Source organism: Heptranchias perlo, chromosome 31 (assembly GCF_035084215.1).
Source record: "Heptranchias perlo isolate sHepPer1 chromosome 31, sHepPer1.hap1, whole genome shotgun sequence".
Taxonomy (NCBI): Eukaryota; Metazoa; Chordata; class Chondrichthyes; order Hexanchiformes; family Hexanchidae; genus Heptranchias; species Heptranchias perlo.
In genome coordinates this window covers 4,681,000-4,702,667 of record NC_090355.1, presented here as the reverse complement: position 1 = coordinate 4,702,667, position 21,668 = coordinate 4,681,000, and the positions used below count along the sequence as shown (strand labels likewise).

The 21,668-nt window shown below is 50.1% G+C and overlaps 1 protein-coding gene across 1 annotated transcript in view; it reads left to right on the top strand.

The window, feature by feature from the left end:
* The first annotated feature begins 8,811 nt into the window (after nucleotides 1-8,811).
* The window catches only part of LOC137300327 (uncharacterized), a 50,094-nt gene continuing 37,237 nt past the window's right edge, over nucleotides 8,812-21,668 (top strand). Inside the window, exon 1 of the mRNA XM_067969413.1 lies at nucleotides 8,812-8,892. Within this exon, the coding sequence (XP_067825514.1) occupies nucleotides 8,812-8,892 (81 nt within the window). The remainder of the gene's footprint in view (nucleotides 8,893-21,668) is intronic.

Here is a 21,668-nt window from a genome sequence, read left to right as displayed (position 1 = left end):
GAGCTCTCTTGTCCTGCAAGGGGACCTGACAGACCTATGAGTGGGTGTAAGGCATTTGTGCATCTGATAGATGCAGTGCATTCGGTGAGGGTGACTGAGGCAGCTGCATCACGAATGGCACTGGCAGGCATTTTAGAAATGTGTTGATTGTGTCATTTGAGGACGTGTGCTGAGAATCGAGGGAGCTGACTGAGGTGGTATCACATTACGTAAGGATTGGGGTGAGTGGCAGTGGTGGATGGAGGAAGGGGGTGGTGAGGAAGTGCATTGAAACAGAACAATCGGTGCTGCTGAAACTTAAGTGAGGACTGATGCGAATGACAAGATGGTGAGGGGGCTGCACTACACAATGTAGGTGAATCTACAACTTGCTCACCTTTCCTGACCTGGTTAGGTCATTGAAACGCTTGCTACACTGGATCCAAGTCCTCATAACACTCCTGCTACTCACCCTTTAGGCCACTTCCAGCCACTCCTTCTTCGTTCTGTCAGTATTTTTTTCCCCATTGCTAGGGAACCTCCGTCCTCGCCCTTACTGCATGCAGCAGTACATCCAGGGATGCCTCATTGAATCTGGGCGCAGCCTTTGCCCTCCTTGATTCCACCTTATACTTTACTAAGCACTATCCACAAAACTCCAACTCCTCCACCATTGCATCTGTGAAGTGGGCCTTTAAATAGTCGAAGTGAAATCGGGTCATGCGGGTCCACATCACACCTGCTCACGCGTAGTGGAGGCACGAAACCCGGAAGTAAAATAATAATGAGGCATCTCTGTTGAAATCAGACAATCCCACGATCTTGCATGTTTGTTGCCCGCTATCACCCCCCCCCCCCCTGCTCCGATCCCGTCTCTATGTTAATATTGGGGCCCAGGAGTTCAGAAGAGTGAGGGATTAGACTGGCGCTATCGTTCTGGTGGTGTATGGTGCTATCCTTTAGGAACACACACACAAAGCCAACATCGATGCTTTTAAGTGATCGTAGCCTTCAGTTAGACTCGGCACTCTGCCTTCATCTCGCAGTCCTAGCCCAATCGCTCCTCTTGTGGGGGCTGGTTCTCTTTCACTTAATTTCACCTTCTAGAGGCAGCAGCTGGGTTCATGTCATTCCCATAAGAGATTTTCTTCAAAGTATTTTTTTGTATGCAGAGTATGTCTATGTCCATACATCTTCTTCCAGTGTTCATCTTGACTTTGTAATGTGGGCCTGATGCAGGTTAAAGCTCCATTTACACTGCTAAACATTAAAAAGGATTTGAAAGAAACATTTTGAACTGTGAAATGCTTTTTTTTATTATACAGATTGACTACAAGAACAAACAAACTAAATTTGCTCTGGAGCACTATCAGGTAAATTTTACATGTTGGAGTCTTGCAACAACTGTGCCATAACCTGGGAATTCAGTTATCCAACAAAAATATGCATATGTTAAGTATGTTATTGGGGAGATTTTTTAATCCTTGGAGGGCTTGTAGCTTCAGTGAATTCCAGGCTTCCTGGACCAACTTCTTAAATTTTTAGCTCCCTCCATGCCACTGATGAATACAAGTTACTACTATTATTACAGTACTCAGATATCAGGGAAGCTTTACCCCTGTAAGATTTAACTCTGTTCTGCAAAACACTTACTTTACTTGAGAAGGCTGATAAGCATGTAACTGGTGGGGAAAATGGTCACTGCTAAGTTGTTTCATGATGTCTATGGCACAAATTGTTATTTGCACTGGTTAATCCTCAAACCCCTCACTTTGCGACAGAGTGGCTCTCAAGGCACTCAGTTATATACACCATGGGAATGGAGAGGCTACGGGATAAGGTGAGGTTCGACGTGGTCATAAATATGGGTAGGATAGTTTATATGGAGGGAGAGGTTTATGGAATACGGTGAATTCAGAGGAGTGAGTGTACAGGAGCCAAGAAAGGTGATTGAAATCACCAAGGATGAGTCACCCAGTTCAGAGGCTGAGAGTGGATATCTCGGGTGAGCCTTGGGAGGCTGGTAGATGACAATTTTAAAGACTAGGTGAGAGAGATGGAACAGGGTGAAGTGCTTGAAGCAGCACAGCCAGTATCTGGAAGTGTGGTAGTGTCACAGATGCAATCTAATTGACTTTCTTTTTAACATATCAAATAGAGTTTACATCTGCAGTGCCAGCAGCCTGATTGTGCCTGTGCAAGAATTGGGCCAGCACTCTTTTGACATGTAAACTGATGGTCCAGCGAGTTAATGCAACTTATATGGTGTACCACAGCGTAATTTGCAGCTAGGGCTTGCAACTCCCCACACATTGGGTTCTTTGTCACAGGCAGATGGCAGCCCTCCCCCCACATGCCATCTAAACCAAGGACAGCAAAGGATCTAGTCACATGCCTTCCCTCTGTGGGTTCATGTGTACAGAGGCCTAGGAGCAGATTACCAACTAGATAATGCACAGTGTGCATTTGTGGGGGAAGGTGGGTGGGTGGAGAGAAGGGAAGAAAAATGACTATAATTCTGAATCTTTCAGATACACTGTGTGAACTCTCATTCATTTAGGGATTGGATGTGGACGTTAAATATTCTGAGGAGCTGTTTGATGAGATTGATGACGATGATGACAGTGCTGACCTGTAAGTACTGGAATTTCATGTGTGATGTGTAAATGAGCACATATGTTATGCACATATGTAGCATAACTCAATAGCATCACTCATCACCCACCGTGCAAGGATATGTTCAACCACTGAGACATAACAGAAGGCTACTGCCCAATGTTCTTGCATTGAACTCGTTCAAAGATCGAGGGCCAGTCATCTTTTTTTAAAAAAACAATTGGGGAGGGGAAAAGAGGAAGAGAACCATTGCAAGAGCACATCGTGATAATTGAGAAAGTTTAATAATTAAACGGTAGCTTTGGGAAGATCCGGGTTCTTCCCTCCTTTTGTATATGGTCCCCCTGCTCCTGCATTCTGAGATGTTTGGCTAATCCTTTTGCAGTGCTAGCTTTTGGGAGATAATTTTGAGAAGTCTTTGAAAAAGGAGGTTGTGTGTTACCATTTTGTAGCTGAGTCTTGTTTCTTTTTAGGGAGACGCAAACAATATTGTGCCTACCATTCTTGTGTAGGAAAAGAAGAAATAAGCATAAGGAGGAGAAAGAGGTGAGTTAAAGGCAAGACTTTATTTTTGTAAAGTTACCTTTAATATATTTTCCAAAAAAAACGCTAAACTGCCTTTTGGCTAATGTATGAGCTTATGGAATTGACCTGATTTCAGGATATAAGAGGTCACAGGTCTAGCACCTATGCTTTCTGAATATGATGAGCTCCTGATCACTAGAGCCCCAGAGGGAGTTGCTGAGCAGAGGTGAGGTGCTTGAGGCTAGAATGGGGTGGGGAAGGAAGGATAAGTTCTCTAAATATGTCCTTGTCTTGCTCGCTGGTGCAGTGCTGGTGAAAGCAACTGATGAAGGCCTTGGAGCAGGTTTTCTGACCCCCTCAGCTGGGAAGGGGGAAGTTCTGCACTTAATTTGAATGGAATGAAATGTATGGAACACACTTTGGATAAGATGGAAAATTGAGATGATTTTGGATGTTGCCATAGCATATTGAATATAAAATCAGGTATAAAGAGCGTGGGGTGAAAGGGTTGTTGTAAATGCTCATAGCACTGCCCTTGTACTGACTGGAGATCAGCAACCTAGACACACTTTTCTAAAGTTGAGTTTAGGCTGAGAGTTTGGAATATCTGCCTTGTGCTGTCAACTGAAACTTCAGCCAGGATCATTCTGCGAATGTAGACATTTGTTGCATTCCTTTACTGTATCTGCTTAAACCTCTGATATAGAATTGTGTTGATTTTTGCACATTAGGTTCTAGATATTTTTGATGAAAAATCAGAAAAACAGGTTCGTTTTGCTAATGTTTAGTGGAGCAAAGTTGATACTAAATGTACAGCCTTCCCAGTGATCTGTATCTGTTCCCTGTACCTTGCATTGTGTGCCTCTATGTACTTGAGTATGAAAATGCAGCAAAATTATGGAAGCAATGAAGCTTTCTCTGCTTTTACTTGCATGCACAGAACAAATTTAGGTCTAAGATCATAGTGTACTCCAGGTTATTTCCAATGGCATGGTCTCTGCTCCACACATGCAGCAGAACACGGAGCCTACATTTTCTTTTTTTTTTGCTGTATTGCAGATAATATAGTTTTTGTAACAGTAGGATTGTACACATTTATTATTTTAAAATGCACAAACATTTTAAATTAAATTTGTTTTGCTCCCTCCTATCTGTTATAGCCAAATACCTTCAAACGTGTCACACAGAAAAGACGATCAGAAGCATGCAGTACACAATGAAGAGTGAACAGTGACGGGCACTACACTAATGTGCTGTAGTGTTAGGATGTCCAATGTCACACAGAACCAGTACACCCAAACATAATTTGCACCAGCTCCAGCTGAACTGCCTCAGATGAGTCCAGTTCCAGGCAGTGACTTCACCGGGTGTTAAATGTTGCGTTGGGAGTTCTTTTATCTGCATTATTTTAAGGACTTAAAATTGGGAATTTCAACCTACAACAGTGTTAGTTTGCCATATGACCAGCAAAGACTGAAATATTGAGCATATTATATACAACGAATTCAAAGCTTTGCTTTTTTTTTTGTTTTCCAACAGGGCACAAGCTGCTTTGGGAGATAACTTCCTGCCTGTAGAGATCTGTTAAGATGGAATTGATTGGCCTGTTTTATAATAAGTGGAGTTCCACAAAATCTGTTGTAAATTGTTTTGCCTGTTGATATGTTTAGCTGCTCTGTTTTGACTTTTAAGCTAAATTTAATAAAGATATTATTTCCATAATACGGTCATAGCGTTTCCTGTCCCTTCCCAGGCATGTGCTTGTGACAAAATAGTTTCTGCAACACTACATTGCTGGCCTTTTGACTCACCCAGTTTTAAAATTGCTGTCTTATTGGCTCCTCTATTTGACAGTCTTGCTCAGGTCTGCTGTAGAGGAAGGAAAATGCATGTGAAGGTTTGCCTTCCACATGTCTCAAGAATGCCTTCTAAGAAGCCAACCATAGTGGCGTTGCTGCCATCCAGGATACTACAGGCTAAATGACTCTATAGGGAATGGATAGTGCTGATGTTGGGAGGAGAATGGGATAACAAGAAAAGACAACTAGCCTATCTTTTGTTTCACAACTATCCATTCACTGACCTTACATTGCAGATGATGGTTGCAGCTTAACCTTATATACAAGCACTGAGGCTGATTCCTGCAACAATTGGAAGTATGCAGGCAGCGGATAAACTGGGAACAGATCCTATCGGGAGTATGCATGTCGCCTCTTACACCTTTCATTGCTCTTCCTTCCGTGACCATTTATGCATTCCACCAAGGAACCTGATCTCAATCTCAATCTCGATGGGCTGAAGGGCCTCTATCCGTGCTGTATAACTCTATGACTCAATTCCTCTGACACATCAACATGTTGGAGTTGTGTGGTTGGCACTGCGCCATTTCCAGGTGCAGGTCTTGTCTGTCCGGTGGATGGGCAGTGGCCCCACATTCTGGCACCTAAGGAAAGGTATAATCTTGTACTCTGATCTAAAATAGGACATTGATGGCTCATAATTTAGTAGGCTCAGAGACTGTACTGACAGAGTTACCCAGCAGGTACTTCACAGACTGATAGATCCCACAGAGAGGTGGAATTTTGACAGCAGCACTACCCAAGTGAAAATAAGAAGTTGTACCAGATCTGTTCCAGCATTTGAATCCTAATAGACTGTCCTTCCCCAACACAGAAGCTACCACGTGATAACTGGGCTGTGTGCAGCACTTGTGAAGACAAATTCCATTTAGAAGGTTATGCCGATAGGGTTAGATGCAGAGGGTGGGAGGAGGCTCGTGTGGAGCATAAACACCGGCATGGAGCAGTTGGGCTGAATGGCCTGTTTCGGTGCTGTACATTCTATGTAAATCTGCCTTTGAGTCCCTTTTTATTGCTCTGTGCTGCTTTTGAAAGAGGACTAGCTTTCATTCCTGTTTCCCTTGTGCTATACAACTGAGGGTGGAACTAGTGTTACAACTCTACTGCTAATATATTGATTCTGTGTGCTAGGCTGCTAACACTTGGCGTGAGTATCACTCATTTCCATGTGGGTGGGAGGGTAAGATGGGTAAAGAGCATTGTTCCTAGTTCTATCTAATTAAATCCCAAGATTCAAATACTGCTCCTTGCTGTACCACATAGGGATACATAAGACTACAGTCCAACAGAGTAAATTCCCCTCAATTTGATTTCAGTGTCGTTTTTAACCTGCAAAAAAATGGGAAAATAGCAGCACAGTTTAAAGGCACTATGTGGGGCTCAGCACTTTTCAAATAATTTCCATTAATTAGGGAGGTTGCCCTCTAGCCTCTCCCAATCAAAACTGAAGAGACAGACAATGCAGTTATGCACCGACAGCTACATGTTTGCGTTCACATCAAATCTGTCTGACTTTCCCTATTGTGTCAACTTGGCTGTGTTGGTAGTACTCTACTTTTGAGGCAGTAGGTTGTGGGTTCAAGCCCTACTATGGACTGGGGTACATAATCCAGGCTGGCACTCCAGTGCAGTAGAGGGAATGCTGCAATTTCGGAGGTGCCGTTTTTCGGATGAGACGTTAAACTGAGGCCCTGTCTGCCTGTATAGGTAGATGTAAAAGATCCTATGGCACTACTTGAAATGAGAGTCCTCCTGGTATCCTGGCCAGCATTCTTCCCTCAACCAACATCACCAAAACAGATTATCTGGTGACCCCTTTATTTGCTGTTTGTTGGGACCTAGTGTGCAAATTGGCTACCACGTTTGCCTGCAAAACAGTGATTGCACTTCATAAGTAATCAGTTGGTTGTAATTCACTTTAGGATGTCCTACGGTTGAGAAAAGTGCTATATAAATGCAAGTTCCTGTCAGTTTACTATATTCCCAAGTCCATTCCAAGTGACCAAAATGAGAATGAAATTTGAGTTCAGGGAGCTCAACAATTAAACAAATTTAATAATCAAGGACTGAAGATATAAGCACAAAAATGTGAATCATGTAACAGCCTCACCAGCAATACACATTTAGAACTATTAATTTATAACAGTACTCAAAAGGCTGAGAATCCACCCACACTAAGCACGCACTCAATAGTTTAAGTGCAATGTTTAACTGTACCTGATCTAGGAGGACATTTTACAGTACTGAAATTAATCCTAAATGAACATTTCACTTTTTGTCATCCTGTTAAAATACATAAATGTTATTGGATTGATGAATAATAGACTTTGGCAGCTAATTGAAACGGAAACTAAAAGATGTAAGAGGGGATATAAGTGTGTAAGAGGTCGCAGAGATAGGGTGGGTGAGACTGGAGAGATTTGAAGGAAGAGGATTTTAATTTTACTATGTTGAGGAAGCCTATGTAGATCACTGAGGATAAGCAGTGGGCATCAGGACATACTGTGAGTCAGGATATGGGTGGCTGAGTTTTGAACAAGTTGGAATTCATGGAGACCAGCAAGGAGAACATCGCAGAGATTGAGTCTGGCGGTGAGAAAAGCGTGGTTTCAATATTGGAGTGGCTGAGCTAGAAGTGGAGGAGGGCGTTGTCACGGAGGTGAATAGGATATGTGGGAACAAGGTTGAAACTCAGCTGTGGGTTGAGCAGGATGCCATAGTTTTGAATGGTCTGATTCAGCTTAAGCAAGTGGCTGGGAAGGATGATGTAGACTGGTAAGGGAGTAGAGTTTATGGTGGAGTCTGAAAAGAATTGAGGAAAGTGGGAGTGAATTTTGACATCCTAAATGGAGAAGCAGTCTGACAGCACAGGGACAGTGGTGATGTAGGGTCAAGGGAAATGGTGGGAGAAGTAGAGGTGGGTGTCATCAACATATATATGGAAGCTGACCCCATGCCTGTGGCTGATGTCACTGAGGGGCAGCATATAAATAAGGAAGAAGAGGGGTCCAGGACAAATCCTTGGCAGGACTCCAGAGGTGACGGTGAGGAAATAGGAAAATAAACCATTTCTAGAGATGCGCTGGTTGCATTTTGATATATAGGAGGCGAACTGTATGAGGGCAGTCACCTGGAGCCAGATAATAGGAGAGGTAGTGGAGATGGATGGCAAGGTGGACCATATTAGGAACATAGGAACAGGAGTAGGTCATTCAGCCCCTTGAACCTGCTCCACCATTCAAATAGATCATGGCTGATCTGTACTTCAACTCCATGTACCTATGTATCTTAGCTCCATATCCCTTACCAAACAAAAATCTATCGCTCTCAGTCGTGAAAGCTCCAATTGTCCCAGCATCCACAGCCTTTTGGGGGAAGAGACTTCCAGATTTCTCCTTCCCTTTGGATGAAAACGTGCTTCCTGATTTCCCTCCTAAATGGCCTAGCTCTAATTTTATGTCCCCTTGTTCTTGATTCCCCCATCAGAGGAATGCTATGGAGAGGTCAAGGAGGGGTAATGTACCACACTGATGTTATTTGTGACTGACTAGAGCTGTCTCAGTGCTGTGAGAAGGACAGAAGCCTGACTGCAGAGACTAGAACAGGGGGGTTTTAGCAGAGATGGGCAGAAAGGTGGTTGGCTAAGACACCTTAGAGAGGTTGGAGATGGAGCAATAGTTGGAGACAACAGATGAGGTGAGGGTCGGCTTTTTGTGGAGGGAGCTGTTGGCTGTTTTGAAAGGCAGAGGGACGGTGTGTGAACAAAAGAGCCATTTATAATGTTGCCAAGGCTAGGGTAAGTTGAGTAGTCAAGAGATCAAGGCAGCAGAAAATGGATATCATGGAAGAGATGAGGTTGGATAGAGCACAGGGGCACGTGCGAGAGAAACTGCAGAGTGACGGAGAATTGGAGGTAGGATAGGTGGGAGACTGGGGCCGGTCAGGAGCAGCTGGGGGGAAGTAGCAGAGGCAACTGCATGGATCAAACAGATAAATCCATGAGCTTTTCGCACTTGGTATTGGAGGTGAGGATGGATGGAACAGGGGAAAGAGGTTTGAGGACATGGTTTATCATTGAGAAAAGGAGCTGTGGGTTGTCCTTTTGCCACCAAGATAATAATCTCACCAGGGCACCAAGGTATGAAGATTTTACAGAGGGGAGAGAGACACTGGACAAACAGGGGGCGCTAGTGGGGGAGGAGTTAAATACGATTAAAATCACTAAGGAATTGGTGCTCAGTAAATTAATGGGACTCAAGGCGGATAAATCCCCTGGACCTGATGGCTTACATCCTAGGGTCTTGAGGGAAGTGTCAGTAGGGATTGTGGATGCTTTGGTAATAATTTTCCAAAATTCTCTGGACTCGGCAAAGGTCCCGGCAGATTGGAAAACTGCTAATGTAACACCCTATTTAAAAAGGGTAGTAGGCAGAAGGCTGGAAATTATAGACCACTTAGCCTAACATCTGTGGTGGGTAAAATTTTGGAGTCTATTATTAAGGAGACAGTAGCAGAACATTTGGATAAACATAATTTAATAGGACAAAGTCAGCATGGCTTTACGAAGGGGAAGTCATGTCTGACAAATTTGCTTGAGTTCTTTGAGGACATAACGTACAGGGTGGATAAAGGGGAACCAGTGGACGTAGTGTATTTAGACTTCCAGAAGGCATTCGACAAGGTGCCACATAAAAGATTATTGCTCAAGATAAAGAATCACTGGATTGGGGGTAATATTCTGGCATGGGTGGAGGATTCGTTATCTAACAGGAAGCAGAGAGTTGGGATAAATGGTTCATTCTCGGACTGGCAACCAGCAGCCAGTGGTGTTCCGCAGGGGTCGGTGCTGGGTCCCCAACTCTTTACAATCTATATTAACGATTTGGAGGAGGAGACCGAGTGTAACATATCAAAGTTTGCAGATGATACAAAGATGGGAGGGAAAGTGGAGAGTCAGGAGGACATGAAAAACCTACAAGGGGATATAGACCGGCTGGGTGAGTGGGCGGAGATTTGGCAGATGCAATACAATATTGGAAAATGTGAGGTTATGCACTTTGGCAGGAAAAATCAGAGAGCAAGTTATTATCTAAGTGGCGTAAAACTGGAAAGTACTGCAGTACAAAGGGATCTGGGGGTCCTAGTGCAAGAAAATCAAAAAGTTAGTATGCACATGCAGCAGGTGATCAAGAAGGCCAACGGAATGTTGGCTTTTATTGCTAGGGGGATAGAATATAAAAACAGGGAGGTATTGCTGCAGTTATATAAGGTATTGGTGAGACCGCACCTGGAATACTGCATACAGTTTTGGTGTCCATACTTAAGAAAAGACATACTTGCTCTCGAGGCAGTACAAAGAAGGTTCACTCGGTTAATCCCGGGGATGAGGGGGCTGACATATGAGGAGAGGTTGAGTAGATTGGGACTCAACTCATTGGAGTTCAGAAGAATGAGAGGCGATCTTATTGAAACATATAAGATTGTGAAGTGGCTTGATCGGGTGGATGTGGTAAGGATGTTCCCAAGGATGGGTGAAACTAGAACTAGGGGGCATAATCTTAGAATAAGGGGCTGCTCTTTCAAAACTGAGATGAGGGGAAACTTCTTCACTCAGAGGGTGGTAGGTCTGTGGAATTTGCTGCCCCAGGAAGCTGTGGAAGCTACATCATTAAATAAATTTAAAACAGAAATAGACAGTTTCCTAGAAGTAAAGGGAATTAGGGGTTACGGGGAGCGGGCAGGAAATTGGACATGAATTTAAATTTGAGGTTAGGATCAGATCAGCCATGATCTTATTGAATGGCGGAGCAGGCTCGAGGGGCCGATTGGCCTACTCCTGCTCCTATTTCTTATGTTCTTATGTTCTTATGGATTGTGCTTAACATAGTCAAGCTGGATCAGGCAATGAATGACTGACTGAACCAGTCATGCACCAACTAATGCTTGAGTTTGCAGCCCTCAGACTTACGAGAGCAAAGAGGGGGACTGTACCAGGGGAGTGAGGAGTGGAGACAGTGAATGATTTAGTCAGATGCCGCAATGGGCAGCAGGAAATGCTTCAGAATGAGCAGGGAAATCTGGGGCACTTGAACCTGGAGTGGAGGCGGAAGAAATTGCACCAACGTCCAGGTGCCATATTGAGGGGAAGGTCCAACACCAACAGAATGTTTCAATGTCCTGGTGAAGGTATGGCACAGTGAGGTGTGCCCAATCCTTTAGTGAGGGAATACCTCAATGTCCTAGTGAGAGGGTACAAATAAAATATTGCTCTGGTAGCCCAGTAAGGGGACATGCTGATGCCCTGGTGAAGAAACACCCTGGTAACTTGGTGCCCTTGTGAGATGGTGCCCCAATGAGGAGTTCAAATGCTCTCATCTGGGAATTTTTTTTTTATTATTCATTCATGGGATGGCCGGCATTTATTGCCCATCCCTAATTGCTCTTGAGAAGGTGGTGGTGAGCTGCCTTCTTGAACCGCTGCAGTCCGTGTGGTGAAGGTTTTCCCACAGTGCTGTTAGGTAGGGAGTTCCAGGATTTTGACCCAGTGACGATGAAGGAATGGTGAGGTGAGCTAGTCCTTCAGTCAGGCATCCGTCCTTCTCACAGCACTGAGTCAGCTCTGGTCAGTCACAAATGTTCCAATGTCCTGGTAAAGGATACCTTGGTGAGCTGGTGCCTCAATTCCTTGTTGAGGGGATGACCAATGAGGTGATAAGGTGTCCTGGTGGCCCGATGAGTTGATGCTGTAATGCAATGGTGCGTTGATGCCCTGGTTACAACATGGTGCCATTATTCCATAGTGAGTGGTTATACCCAAGCGAAGATGTCTTGGTAAAGGGGTTGACCAGTGAGGCAGTGCACTGGTGAGTGGGTGCCTCAGCACCCCAGTGAGGTAATGCCCTGGTGAGGGGTTGACCTAGTGCCCCAGTGAGGCAACGTCCTGGTGAAGGGTTGCTGTAGTTGCCCCAGTGAGGCAATGCCCTGGTGAGGGGATGCCCTAGTGCCCCAGTGAGGCAATGCTCTGAGGTAATGAGGGGTTGCTGTAGTACCCCAGTGACTGGTGCCCTGAGGTAATGAGGGGTTGCTGTAGTTCCCCAGTGAGGCAATGCCCTGAGGTAATGAGGGGTTGCTGTAGTTCCCCAGTGAGGCAATGCCCTGAGGTAATGAGGGGTTGCTGTAGTTCCCCAGTGAGGCAATGCCCTGAGGTAATGAGGGGTTGCTGTAGTTCCCCAGTGAGGCAATGCCCTGAGGTAATGAGGGGTTGCTGTAGTTCCCCAGTGAGGTAATGAGGGGTTGCTGTCGTTCCCCAGTGAGGCAATGCCCTGAGGTAATGAGGGGTTGCTGTAGTTCCCCAGTGAGGTAATGAGGGGTTGCTGTAGTTCCCCAGTGAGGTAATGAGGGGTTGCTGTAATTCCCCAGTGACTCTGGTGCCCTGAGGTAAGGAGGGGGTTGCTGTAATTCCCCAGTGACTCTGGTGCCCTGAGGTAAGGAGGGGGTTGCTGTAATTCCCCAGTGACTCTGGTGCCCTGAGGTAAGGAGGGGGTTTGCTGTAATTCCCCAGTGACTCTGGTGCCCTGAGGTAAGGAGGGGGTTTGCTGTAATTCCCCAGTGACTCTGGTGCCCTGAGGTAAGGAGGGGGTTTGCTGTAATTCCCCAGTGACTCTGGTGCCCTGAGGTAAGGAGGGGGTTTGCTGTAATTCCCCAGTGACTCTGGTGCCCTGAGGTAAGGAGGGGGTTTGCTGTAATTCCCCAGTGACTCTGGTGCCCTGAGGTAAGGAGGGGGTTTGCTGTAATTCCCCAGTGACTCTGGTGCCCTGAGGTAAGGAGGGGGTTTGCTGTAATTCCCCAGTGACTCTGGTGCCCTGAGGTAAGGAGGGGGTTTGCTGTAATTCCCCAGTGACTCTGGTGCCCTGAGGTAAGGAGGGGGTTTGCTGTAATTCCCCAGTGACTCTGGTGCCCTGAGGTAAGGAGGGGGTTTGCTGTAATTCCCCAGTGACTCTGGTGCCCTGAGGTAAGGAGGGGGTTTGCTGTAATTCCCCAGTGACTCTGGTGCCCTGAGGTAAGGAGGGGGTTTGCTGTAATTCCCCAGTGACTCTGGTGCCCTGAGGTAAGGAGGGGGTTTGCTGTAATTCCCCAGTGACTCTGGTGCCCTGAGGTAATGAGGGGTTGCTGTAGTTCCCCAGTGAGGTAATGAGGGGTTGCTGTCGTTCCCCAGTGAGGCAATGCCCTGAGGTAATGAGGGGTTGCTGTAGTTCCCCAGTGAGGTAATGAGGGGTTGCTGTAGTTCCCCAGTGAGGTAATGAGGGGTTGCTGTAATTCCCCAGTGACTCTGGTGCCCTGAGGTAAGGAGGGGGTTGCTGTAATTCCCCAGTGACTCTGGTGCCCTGAGGTAAGGAGGGGGTTGCTGTAATTCCCCAGTGACTCTGGTGCCCTGAGGTAAGGAGGGGGTTGCTGTAATTCCCCAGTGACTCTGGTGCCCTGAGGTAAGGAGGGGGTTTGCTGTAATTCCCCAGTGACTCTGGTGCCCTGAGGTAAGGAGGGGGTTTGCTGTAATTCCCCAGTGACTCTGGTGCCCTGAGGTAAGGAGGGGGTTTGCTGTAATTCCCCAGTGACTCTGGTGCCCTGAGGTAAGGAGGGGGTTTGCTGTAATTCCCCAGTGACTCTGGTGCCCTGAGGTAAGGAGGGGGTTTGCTGTAATTCCCCAGTGACTCTGGTGCCCTGAGGTAAGGAGGGGGTTTGCTGTAATTCCCCAGTGACTCTGGTGCCCTGAGGTAAGGAGGGGGTTTGCTGTAATTCCCCAGTGACTCTGGTGCCCTGAGGTAAGGAGGGGGTTTGCTGTAATTCCCCAGTGACTCTGGTGCCCTGAGGTAAGGAGGGGGTTTGCTGTAATTCCCCAGTGACTCTGGTGCCCTGAGGTAAGGAGGGGGTTTGCTGTAATTCCCCAGTGACTCTGGTGCCCTGAGGTAAGGAGGGGGTTTGCTGTAATCCCCCAGTGACTCTGGTGCCCTGAGGGAAGGAGGGGGTTTGCTGTAATTCCCCAGTGACTCTGGTGCCCTGAGGTAAGGAGGGGGTTTGCTGTAATCCCCCAGTGACTCTGGTGCCCTGAGGTAAGGAGGGGGTTTGCTGTAATTCCCCAGTGACTCTGGTGCCCTGAGGTAAGGAGGGGGTTTGCTGTAATTCCCCAGTGACTCTGGTGCCCTGAGGTAAGGAGGGGGTTTGCTGTAATTCCCCAGTGACTCTGGTGCCCTGAGGTAAGGAGGGGGTTTGCTGTAATTCCCCAGTGACTCTGGTGCCCTGAGGTAAGGAGGGGGTTTGCTGTAATTCCCCAGTGACTCTGGTGCCCTGAGGTAAGGAGGGGGTTTGCTGTAATTCCCCAGTGACTCTGGTGCCCTGAGGTAAGGAGGGGGTTTGCTGTAATCCCCCAGTGACTCTGGTGCCCTGAGGTAAGGAGGGGGTTTGCTGTAATTCCCCAGTGACTCTGGTGCCCTGAGGTAAGGAGGGGGTTTGCTGTAATTCCCCAGTGACTCTGGTGCCCTGAGGTGAGGAGGGGGTTTTCTGTAATTCCCCAGTGACTCTGGTGCCCTGAGGTGAGGAGGGGGTTTGCTGTAATTCCCCAGTGACTCTGGTGCCCTGAGGTAAGGAGGGGGTTTGCTGTAATTCCCCAGTGACTCTGGTGCCCTGAGGTAAGGAGGGGGTTTGCTGTAATTCCCCAGTGACTCTGGTGCCCTGAGGTAAGGAGGGGGTTTGCTGTAATTCCCCAGTGACTCTGGTGCCCTGAGGTAAGGAGGGGGTTTGCTGTAATTCCCCAGTGACTCTGGTGCCCTGAGGTAAGGAGGGGGTTTGCTGTAATTCCCCAGTGACTCTGGTGCCCTGAGGTAAGGAGGGGGTTTGCTGTAATCCCCCAGTGACTCTGGTGCCCTGAGGTAAGGAGGGGGTTTGCTGTAATTCCCCAGTGACTCTGGTGCCCTGAGGTAAGGAGGGGGTTTGCTGTAATTCCCCAGTGACTCTGGTGCCCTGAGGTGAGGAGGGGGTTTGCTGTAATTCCCCAGTGACTCTGGTGCCCTGAGGTGAGGAGGGGGTTTGCTGTAATTCCCCAGTGACTCTGGTGCCCTGAGGTAAGGAGGGGGTTTGCTGTAATTCCCCAGTGACTCTGGTGCCCTGAGGTAAGGAGAGGGTTTGCTGTAATCCCCCAGTGACTCTGGTGCCCTGAGGTAAGGAGGGGGTTTGCTGTAATTCCCCAGTGACTCTGGTGACCTGAGGTAAGGAGGGGGTTTGCTGTAATTCCCCAGTGACTCTGGTGCCCTGAGGTAAGGAGGGGGTTTGCTGTAATTCCCCAGTGACTCTGGTGCCCTGAGGTAAGGAGGGGGTTTGCTGTAATTCCCCAGTGACTCTGGTGCCCTGAGGTAAGGAGGGGGTTTGCTGTAATTCCCCAGTGACTCTGGTGCCCTGAGGTAAGGAGGGGGTTTGCTGTAATTCCCCAGTGACTCTGGTGCCCTGAGGTAAGGAGGGGGTTTGCTGTAATTCCCCAGTGACTCTGGTGCCCTGAGGTAAGGAGGGGGTTTGCTGTAATTCCCCAGTGACTCTGGTGCCCTGAGGTAAGGAGGGGGTTTGCTGTAATCCCCCAGTGACTCTGGTGCCCTGAGGTAAGGAGGGGGTTTGCTGTAATTCCCCAGTGACTCTGGTGCCCTGAGGTAAGGAGGGGGTTTGCTGTAATTCCCCAGTGACTCTGGTGCCCTGAGGTAAGGAGGGGGTTTGCTGTAATCCCCCAGTGACTCTGGTGCCCTGAGGTAAGGAGGGGGTTTGCTGTAATCCCCCAGTGATTCTGGTGCCCTGAGGTAAGGAGGGGGTTTGCTGTAATTCCCCAGTGACTCTGGTGCCCTGAGGTAAGGAGGGGGTTTGCTGTAATTCCCCAGTGACTCTGGTGCCCTGAGGTAAGGAGGGGGTTTGCTGTAATTCCCCAGTGACTCTGGTGCCCTGAGGTAAGGAGGGGGTTTGCTGTAATTCCCCAGTGACTCTGGTGCCCTGAGGTAAGGAGGGGGTTTGCTGTAATTCCCCAGTGACTCTGGTGCCCTGAGGTAAGGAGGGGGTTTGCTGTAATTCCCCAGTGACTCTGGTGCCCTGAGGTAAGGAGGGGGTTTGCTGTAATCCCCCAGTGACTCTGGTGCCCTGAGGTAAGGAGGGGGTTTGCTGTAATCCCCCAGTGACTCTGGTGCCCTGAGGTAAGGAGGGTGTTTGCTGTAATTCCCCAGTGACTCTGGTGCCCTGAGGTAAGGAGGGGGTTTGCTGTAATTCCCCAGTGACTCTGGTGCCCTGAGGTAAGGAGGGGGTTTGCTGTAATCCCCCAGTGACTCTGGTGCCCTGAGGTGAGGAGGGGGTTTGCTGTAATCCCCCAGTGACTCTGGTGCCCTGAGGTGAGGAGGGGGTTTGCTGTAATTCCCCAGTGACTCTGGTGCCCTGAGGTAAGGAGGGGGTTTGCTGTAATCCCCCAGTGACTCTGGTGCCCTGAGGTAAGGAGGGGGTTTGCTGTAATTCCCCAGTGACTCTGGTGCCCTGAGGTAAGGAGGGGGTTTGCTGTAATTCCCCAGTGACTCTGGTGCCCTGAGGTAAGGAGGGGGTTTGCTGTAATTCCCCAGTGACTCTGGTGCCCTGAGGTAAGGAGGGGGTTTGCTGTAATTCCCCAGTGACTCTGGTGCCCTGAGGTAAGGAGGGGGTTTGCTGTAATCCCCCAGTGACTCTGGTGCCCTGAGGTAAGGAGGGGGTTTGCTGTAATTCCCCAGTGACTCTGGTGCCCTGAGGTAAGGAGGGGGTTTGCTGTAATCCCCCAGTGACTCTGGTGCCCTGAGGTAAGGAGGGGGTTTGCTGTAATCCCCCAGTGACTCTGGTGCCCTGAGGTAAGGAGGGGGTTTGCTGTAATTCCCCAGTGACTCTGGTGCCCTGAGGTAAGGAGGGGGTTTGCTGTAATTCCCCAGTGACTCTGGTGCCCTGAGGTAAGGAGGGGGTTTGCTGTAATCCCCCAGTGACTCTGGTGCCCTGAGGTAAGGAGGGGGTTTGCTGTAATCCCCCAGTGACTCTGGTGCCCTGAGGTGAGGAGGGGGTTTGCTGTAATTCCCCAGTGACTCTGGTGCCCTGAGGTAAGGAGGGGGTTTGCTGTAATTCCCCAGTGACTCTGGTGCCCTGAGGTAAGGAGGGGGTTTGCTGTAATTCCCCAGTGACTCTGGTGCCCTGAGGTAAGGAGGGGGTTTGCTGTAATCCCCCAGTGACTCTGGTGCCCTGAGGTAAGGAGGGGGTTTGCTGTAATTCCCCAGTGACTCTGGTGCCCTGAGGTGAGGAGGGGGTTTGCTGTAATTCCCCAGTGACTCTGGTGCCCTGAGGTAAGGAGGGGGTTTGCTGTAATCCCCCAGTGACTCTGGTGCCCTGAGGTAAGGAGGGAGTTTGCTGTAATCCCCCAGTGACTCTGGTGCCCTGAGGTGAGGAGGGGGTTTGCTGTAATTCCCCAGTGACTCTGGTGCCCTGAGGTAAGGAGGGGGTTTGCTGTAATTCCCCAGTGACTCTGGTGCCCTGAGGTAAGGAGGGGGTTTGCTGTAATTCCCCAGTGACTCTGGTGCCCTGAGGTAAGGAGGGGGTTTGCTGTAATCCCCCAGTGACTCTGGTGCCCTGAGGTAAGGAGGGGGTTTGCTGTAATTCCCCAGTGACTCTGGTGCCCTGAGGTGAGCAGGGGGTTTGCTGTAATTCCCCAGTGACTCTGGTGCCCTGAGGTAAGGAGGGGGTTTGCTGTAATCCCCCAGTGACTCTGGTGCCCTGAGGTAAGGAGGGGGTTTGCTGTAATCCCCCAGTGACTCTGGTGCCCTGAGGTGAGGAGGGGGTTTGCTGTAATCCCCCAGTGACTCTGGTGCCCTGAGGTAAGGAGGGGGTTTGCTGTAATTCCCCAGTGACTCTGGTGCCCTGAGGTAAGGAGGGGGTTTGCTGTAATCCCCCAGTGACTCTGGTGCCCTGAGGTGAGGAGGGGGTTTGCTGTAATTCCCCAGTGACTCTGGTGCCCTGAGGTAAGGAGGGGGTTTGCTGTAATTCCCCAGTGACTCTGGTGCCCTGAGGTAAGGAGGGGGTTTGCTGTAATTCCCCAGTGACTCTGGTGCCCTGAGGTAAGGAGGGGGTTTGCTGTAATCCCCCAGTGACTCTGGTGCCCTGAGGTAAGGAGGGGGTTTGCTGTAATTCCCCAGTGACTCTGGTGCCCTGAGGTGAGGAGGGGGTTTGCTGTAATTCCCCAGTGACTCTGGTGCCCTGAGGTAAGGAGGGGGTTTGCTGTAATCCCCCAGTGACTCTGGTGCCCTGAGGTAAGGAGGGGGTTTGCTGTAATCCCCCAGTGACTCTGGTGCCCTGAGGTAAGGAGGGGGTTTGCTGTAATCCCCCAGTGACTCTGGTGCCCTGAGGTGAGGAGGGGGTTTGCTGTAATCCCCCAGTGACTCTGGTGCCCTGAGGTGAGGAGGGGGTTTGCTGTAATCCCCCAGTGACTCTGGTGCCCTGAGGTGAGGAGGGGGTTTGCTGTAATTCCCCAGTGACTCTGGTGCCCTGAGGTGAGGAGGGGGTTTGCTGTAATCCCCCAGTGACTCTGGTGCCCTGAGGTGAGGAGGGGGTTTGCTGTAATTCCCCAGTGACTCTGGTGCCCTGAGGTAAGGAGGGGGTTTGCTGTAATTCCCCAGTGACTCTGGTGCCCTGAGGTAAGGAGGGGGTTTGCTGTAATCCCCCAGTGACTCTGGTGCCCTGAGGTAAGGAGGGGGTTTGCTGTAATCCCCCAGTGACTCTGGTGCCCTGAGGTAAGGAGGGGGTTTGCTGTAATCCCCCAGTGACTCTGGTGCCCTGAGGTAAGGAGGGGGTTTGCTGTAATCCCCCAGTGACTCTGGTGCCCTGAGGTAAGGAGGGGGTTTGCTGTAATCCCCCAGTGACTCTGGTGCCCTGAGGTAAGGAGGGGGTTTGCTGTAATCCCCCAGTGACTCTGGTGCCCTGAGGTAAGGAGGGGGTTTGCTGTAATTCCCCAGTGACTCTGGTGCCCTGAGGTAAGGAGGGGGTTTGCTGTAATCCCCCAGTGACTCTGGTGCCCTGAGGTAAGGAGGGGGTTTGCTGTAATTCCCCAGTGACTCTGGTGCCCTGAGGTAAGGAGGGGGTTTGCTGTAATCCCCCAGTGACTCTGGTGCCCTGAGGTAAGGAGGGGGTTTGCTGTAATCCCCCAGTGACTCTGGTGCCCTGAGGTAAGGAGGGGGTTTGCTGTAATCCCCCAGTGACTCTGGTGCCCTGAGGTAAGGAGGGGGTTTGCTGTAATCCCCCAGTGACTCTGGTGCCCTGAGGTAAGGAGGGGGTTTGCTGTAATCCCCCAGTGACTCTGGTGCCCTGAGGTAAGGAGGGGGTTTGCTGTAATTCCCCAGTGACTCTGGTGCCCTGAGGTAAGGAGGGGGTTTGCTGTAATCCCCCAGTGACTCTGGTGCCCTGAGGTAAGGAGGGGGTTTGCTGTAATTCCCCCAGTGACTCTGGTGCCCTGAGGTAAGGAGGGGGTTTGCTGTAATTCCCCAGTGACTCTGGTGCCCTGAGGTAAGGAGGGGGTTTGCTGTAATTCCCCCAGTGACTCTGGTGCCCTGAGGTAAGGAGGGGGTTTGCTGTAATCCCCCAGTGACTCTGGTGCCCTGAGGTAAGGAGGGGGTTTGCTGTAATTCCCCAGTGACTCTGGTGCCCTGAGGTAAGGAGGGGGTTTGCTGTAATTCCCCCAGTGACTCTGGTGCCCTGAGGTAAGGAGGGGGTTTGCTGTAATCCCCCAGTGACTCTGGTGCCCTGAGGTAAGGAGGGGGTTTGCTGTAATCCCCCAGTGACTCTGGTGCCCTGAGGTAAGGAGGGGGTTTGCTGTAATCCCCCAGTGACTCTGGTGCCCTGAGGTAAGGAGGGGGTTTGCTGTAATCCCCCAGTGACTCTGGTGCCCTGAGGTAAGGAGGGGGTTTGCTGTAATCCCCCAGTGACTCTGGTGCCCTGAGGTAAGGAGGGGGTTTGCTGTAATCCCCCAGTGACTCTGGTGCCCTGAGGTGAGGAGGGGGTTTGCTGTAATCCCCCAGTGACTCTGGTGCCCTGAGGTGAGGAGGGGGTTTGCTGTAATCCCCCAGTGACTCTGGTGCCCTGAGGTGAGGAGGGGGTTTGCTGTAATTCCCCAGTGACTCTGGTGCCCTGAGGTGAGGAGGGGGTTTGCTGTAATCCCCCAGTGACTCTGGTGCCCTGAGGTGAGGAGGGGGTTTGCTGTAATTCCCCAGTGACTCTGGTGCCCTGAGGTAAGGAGGGGGTTTGCTGTAATTCCCCAGTGACTCTGGTGCCCTGAGGTAAGGAGGGGGTTTGCTGTAATCCCCCAGTGACTCTGGTGCCCTGAGGTAAGGAGGGGGTTTGCTGTAATCCCCCAGTGACTCTGGTGCCCTGAGGTAAGGAGGGGGTTTGCTGTAATCCCCCAGTGACTCTGGTGCCCTGAGGTAAGGAGGGGGTTTGCTGTAATCCCCCAGTGACTCTGGTGCCCTGAGGTAAGGAGGGGGTTTGCTGTAATCCCCCAGTGACTCTGGTGCCCTGAGGTAAGGAGGGGGTTTGCTGTAATTCCCCAGTGACTCTGGTGCCCTGAGGTAAGGAGGGGGTTTGCTGTAATCCCCCAGTGACTCTGGTGCCCTGAGGTAAGGAGGGGGTTTGCTGTAATCCCCCAGTGACTCTGGTGCCCTGAGGTAAGGAGGGGGTTTGCTGTAATCCCCCAGTGACTCTGGTGCCCTGAGGTAAGGAGGGGGTTTGCTGTAATCCCCCAGTGACTCTGGTGCCCTGAGGTAAGGAGGGGGTTTGCTGTAATCCCCCAGTGACTCTGGTGCCCTGAGGTAAGGAGGGGGTTTGCTGTAATTCCCCAGTGACTCTGGTGCCCTGAGGTAAGGAGGGGGTTTGCTGTAATCCCCCAGTGACTCTGGTGCCCTGAGGTAAGGAGGGGGTTTGCTGTAATTCCCCCAGTGACTCTGGTGCCCTGAGGTAAGGAGGGGGTTTGCTGTAATTCCCCAGTGACTCTGGTGCCCTGAGGTAAGGAGGGGGTTTGCTGTAATTCCCCCAGTGACTCTGGTGCCCTGAGGTAAGGAGGGGGTTTGCTGTAATCCCCCAGTGACTCTGGTGCCCTGAGGTAAGGAGGGGGTTTGCTGTAATTCCCCAGTGACTCTGGTGCCCTGAGGTAAGGAGGGGGTTTGCTGTAATTCCCCCAGTGACTCTGGTGCCCTGAGGTAAGGAGGGGGTTTGCTGTAATCCCCCAGTGACTCTGGTGCCCTGAGGTAAGGAGGGGGTTTGCTGTAATCCCCCAGTGACTCTGGTGCCCTGAGGTAAGGAGGGGGTTTGCTGTAATCCCCCAGTGACTCTGGTGCCCTGAGGTAAGGAGGGGGTTTGCTGTAATCCCCCAGTGACTCTGGTGCCCTGAGGTAAGGAGGGGGTTTGCTGTAATCCCCCAGTGACTCTGGTGCCCTGAGGTGAGGAGGGGGTTTGCTGTAATCCCCCAGTGACTCTGGTGCCCTGAGGTAAGGAGGGGGTTTGCTGTAATCCCCCAGTGACTCTGGTGCCCTGAGGTAAGGAGGGGGTTTGCTGTAATCCCCCAGTGACTCTGGTGCCCTGAGGTAAGGAGGGGGTTTGCTGTAATCCCCCAGTGACTCTGGT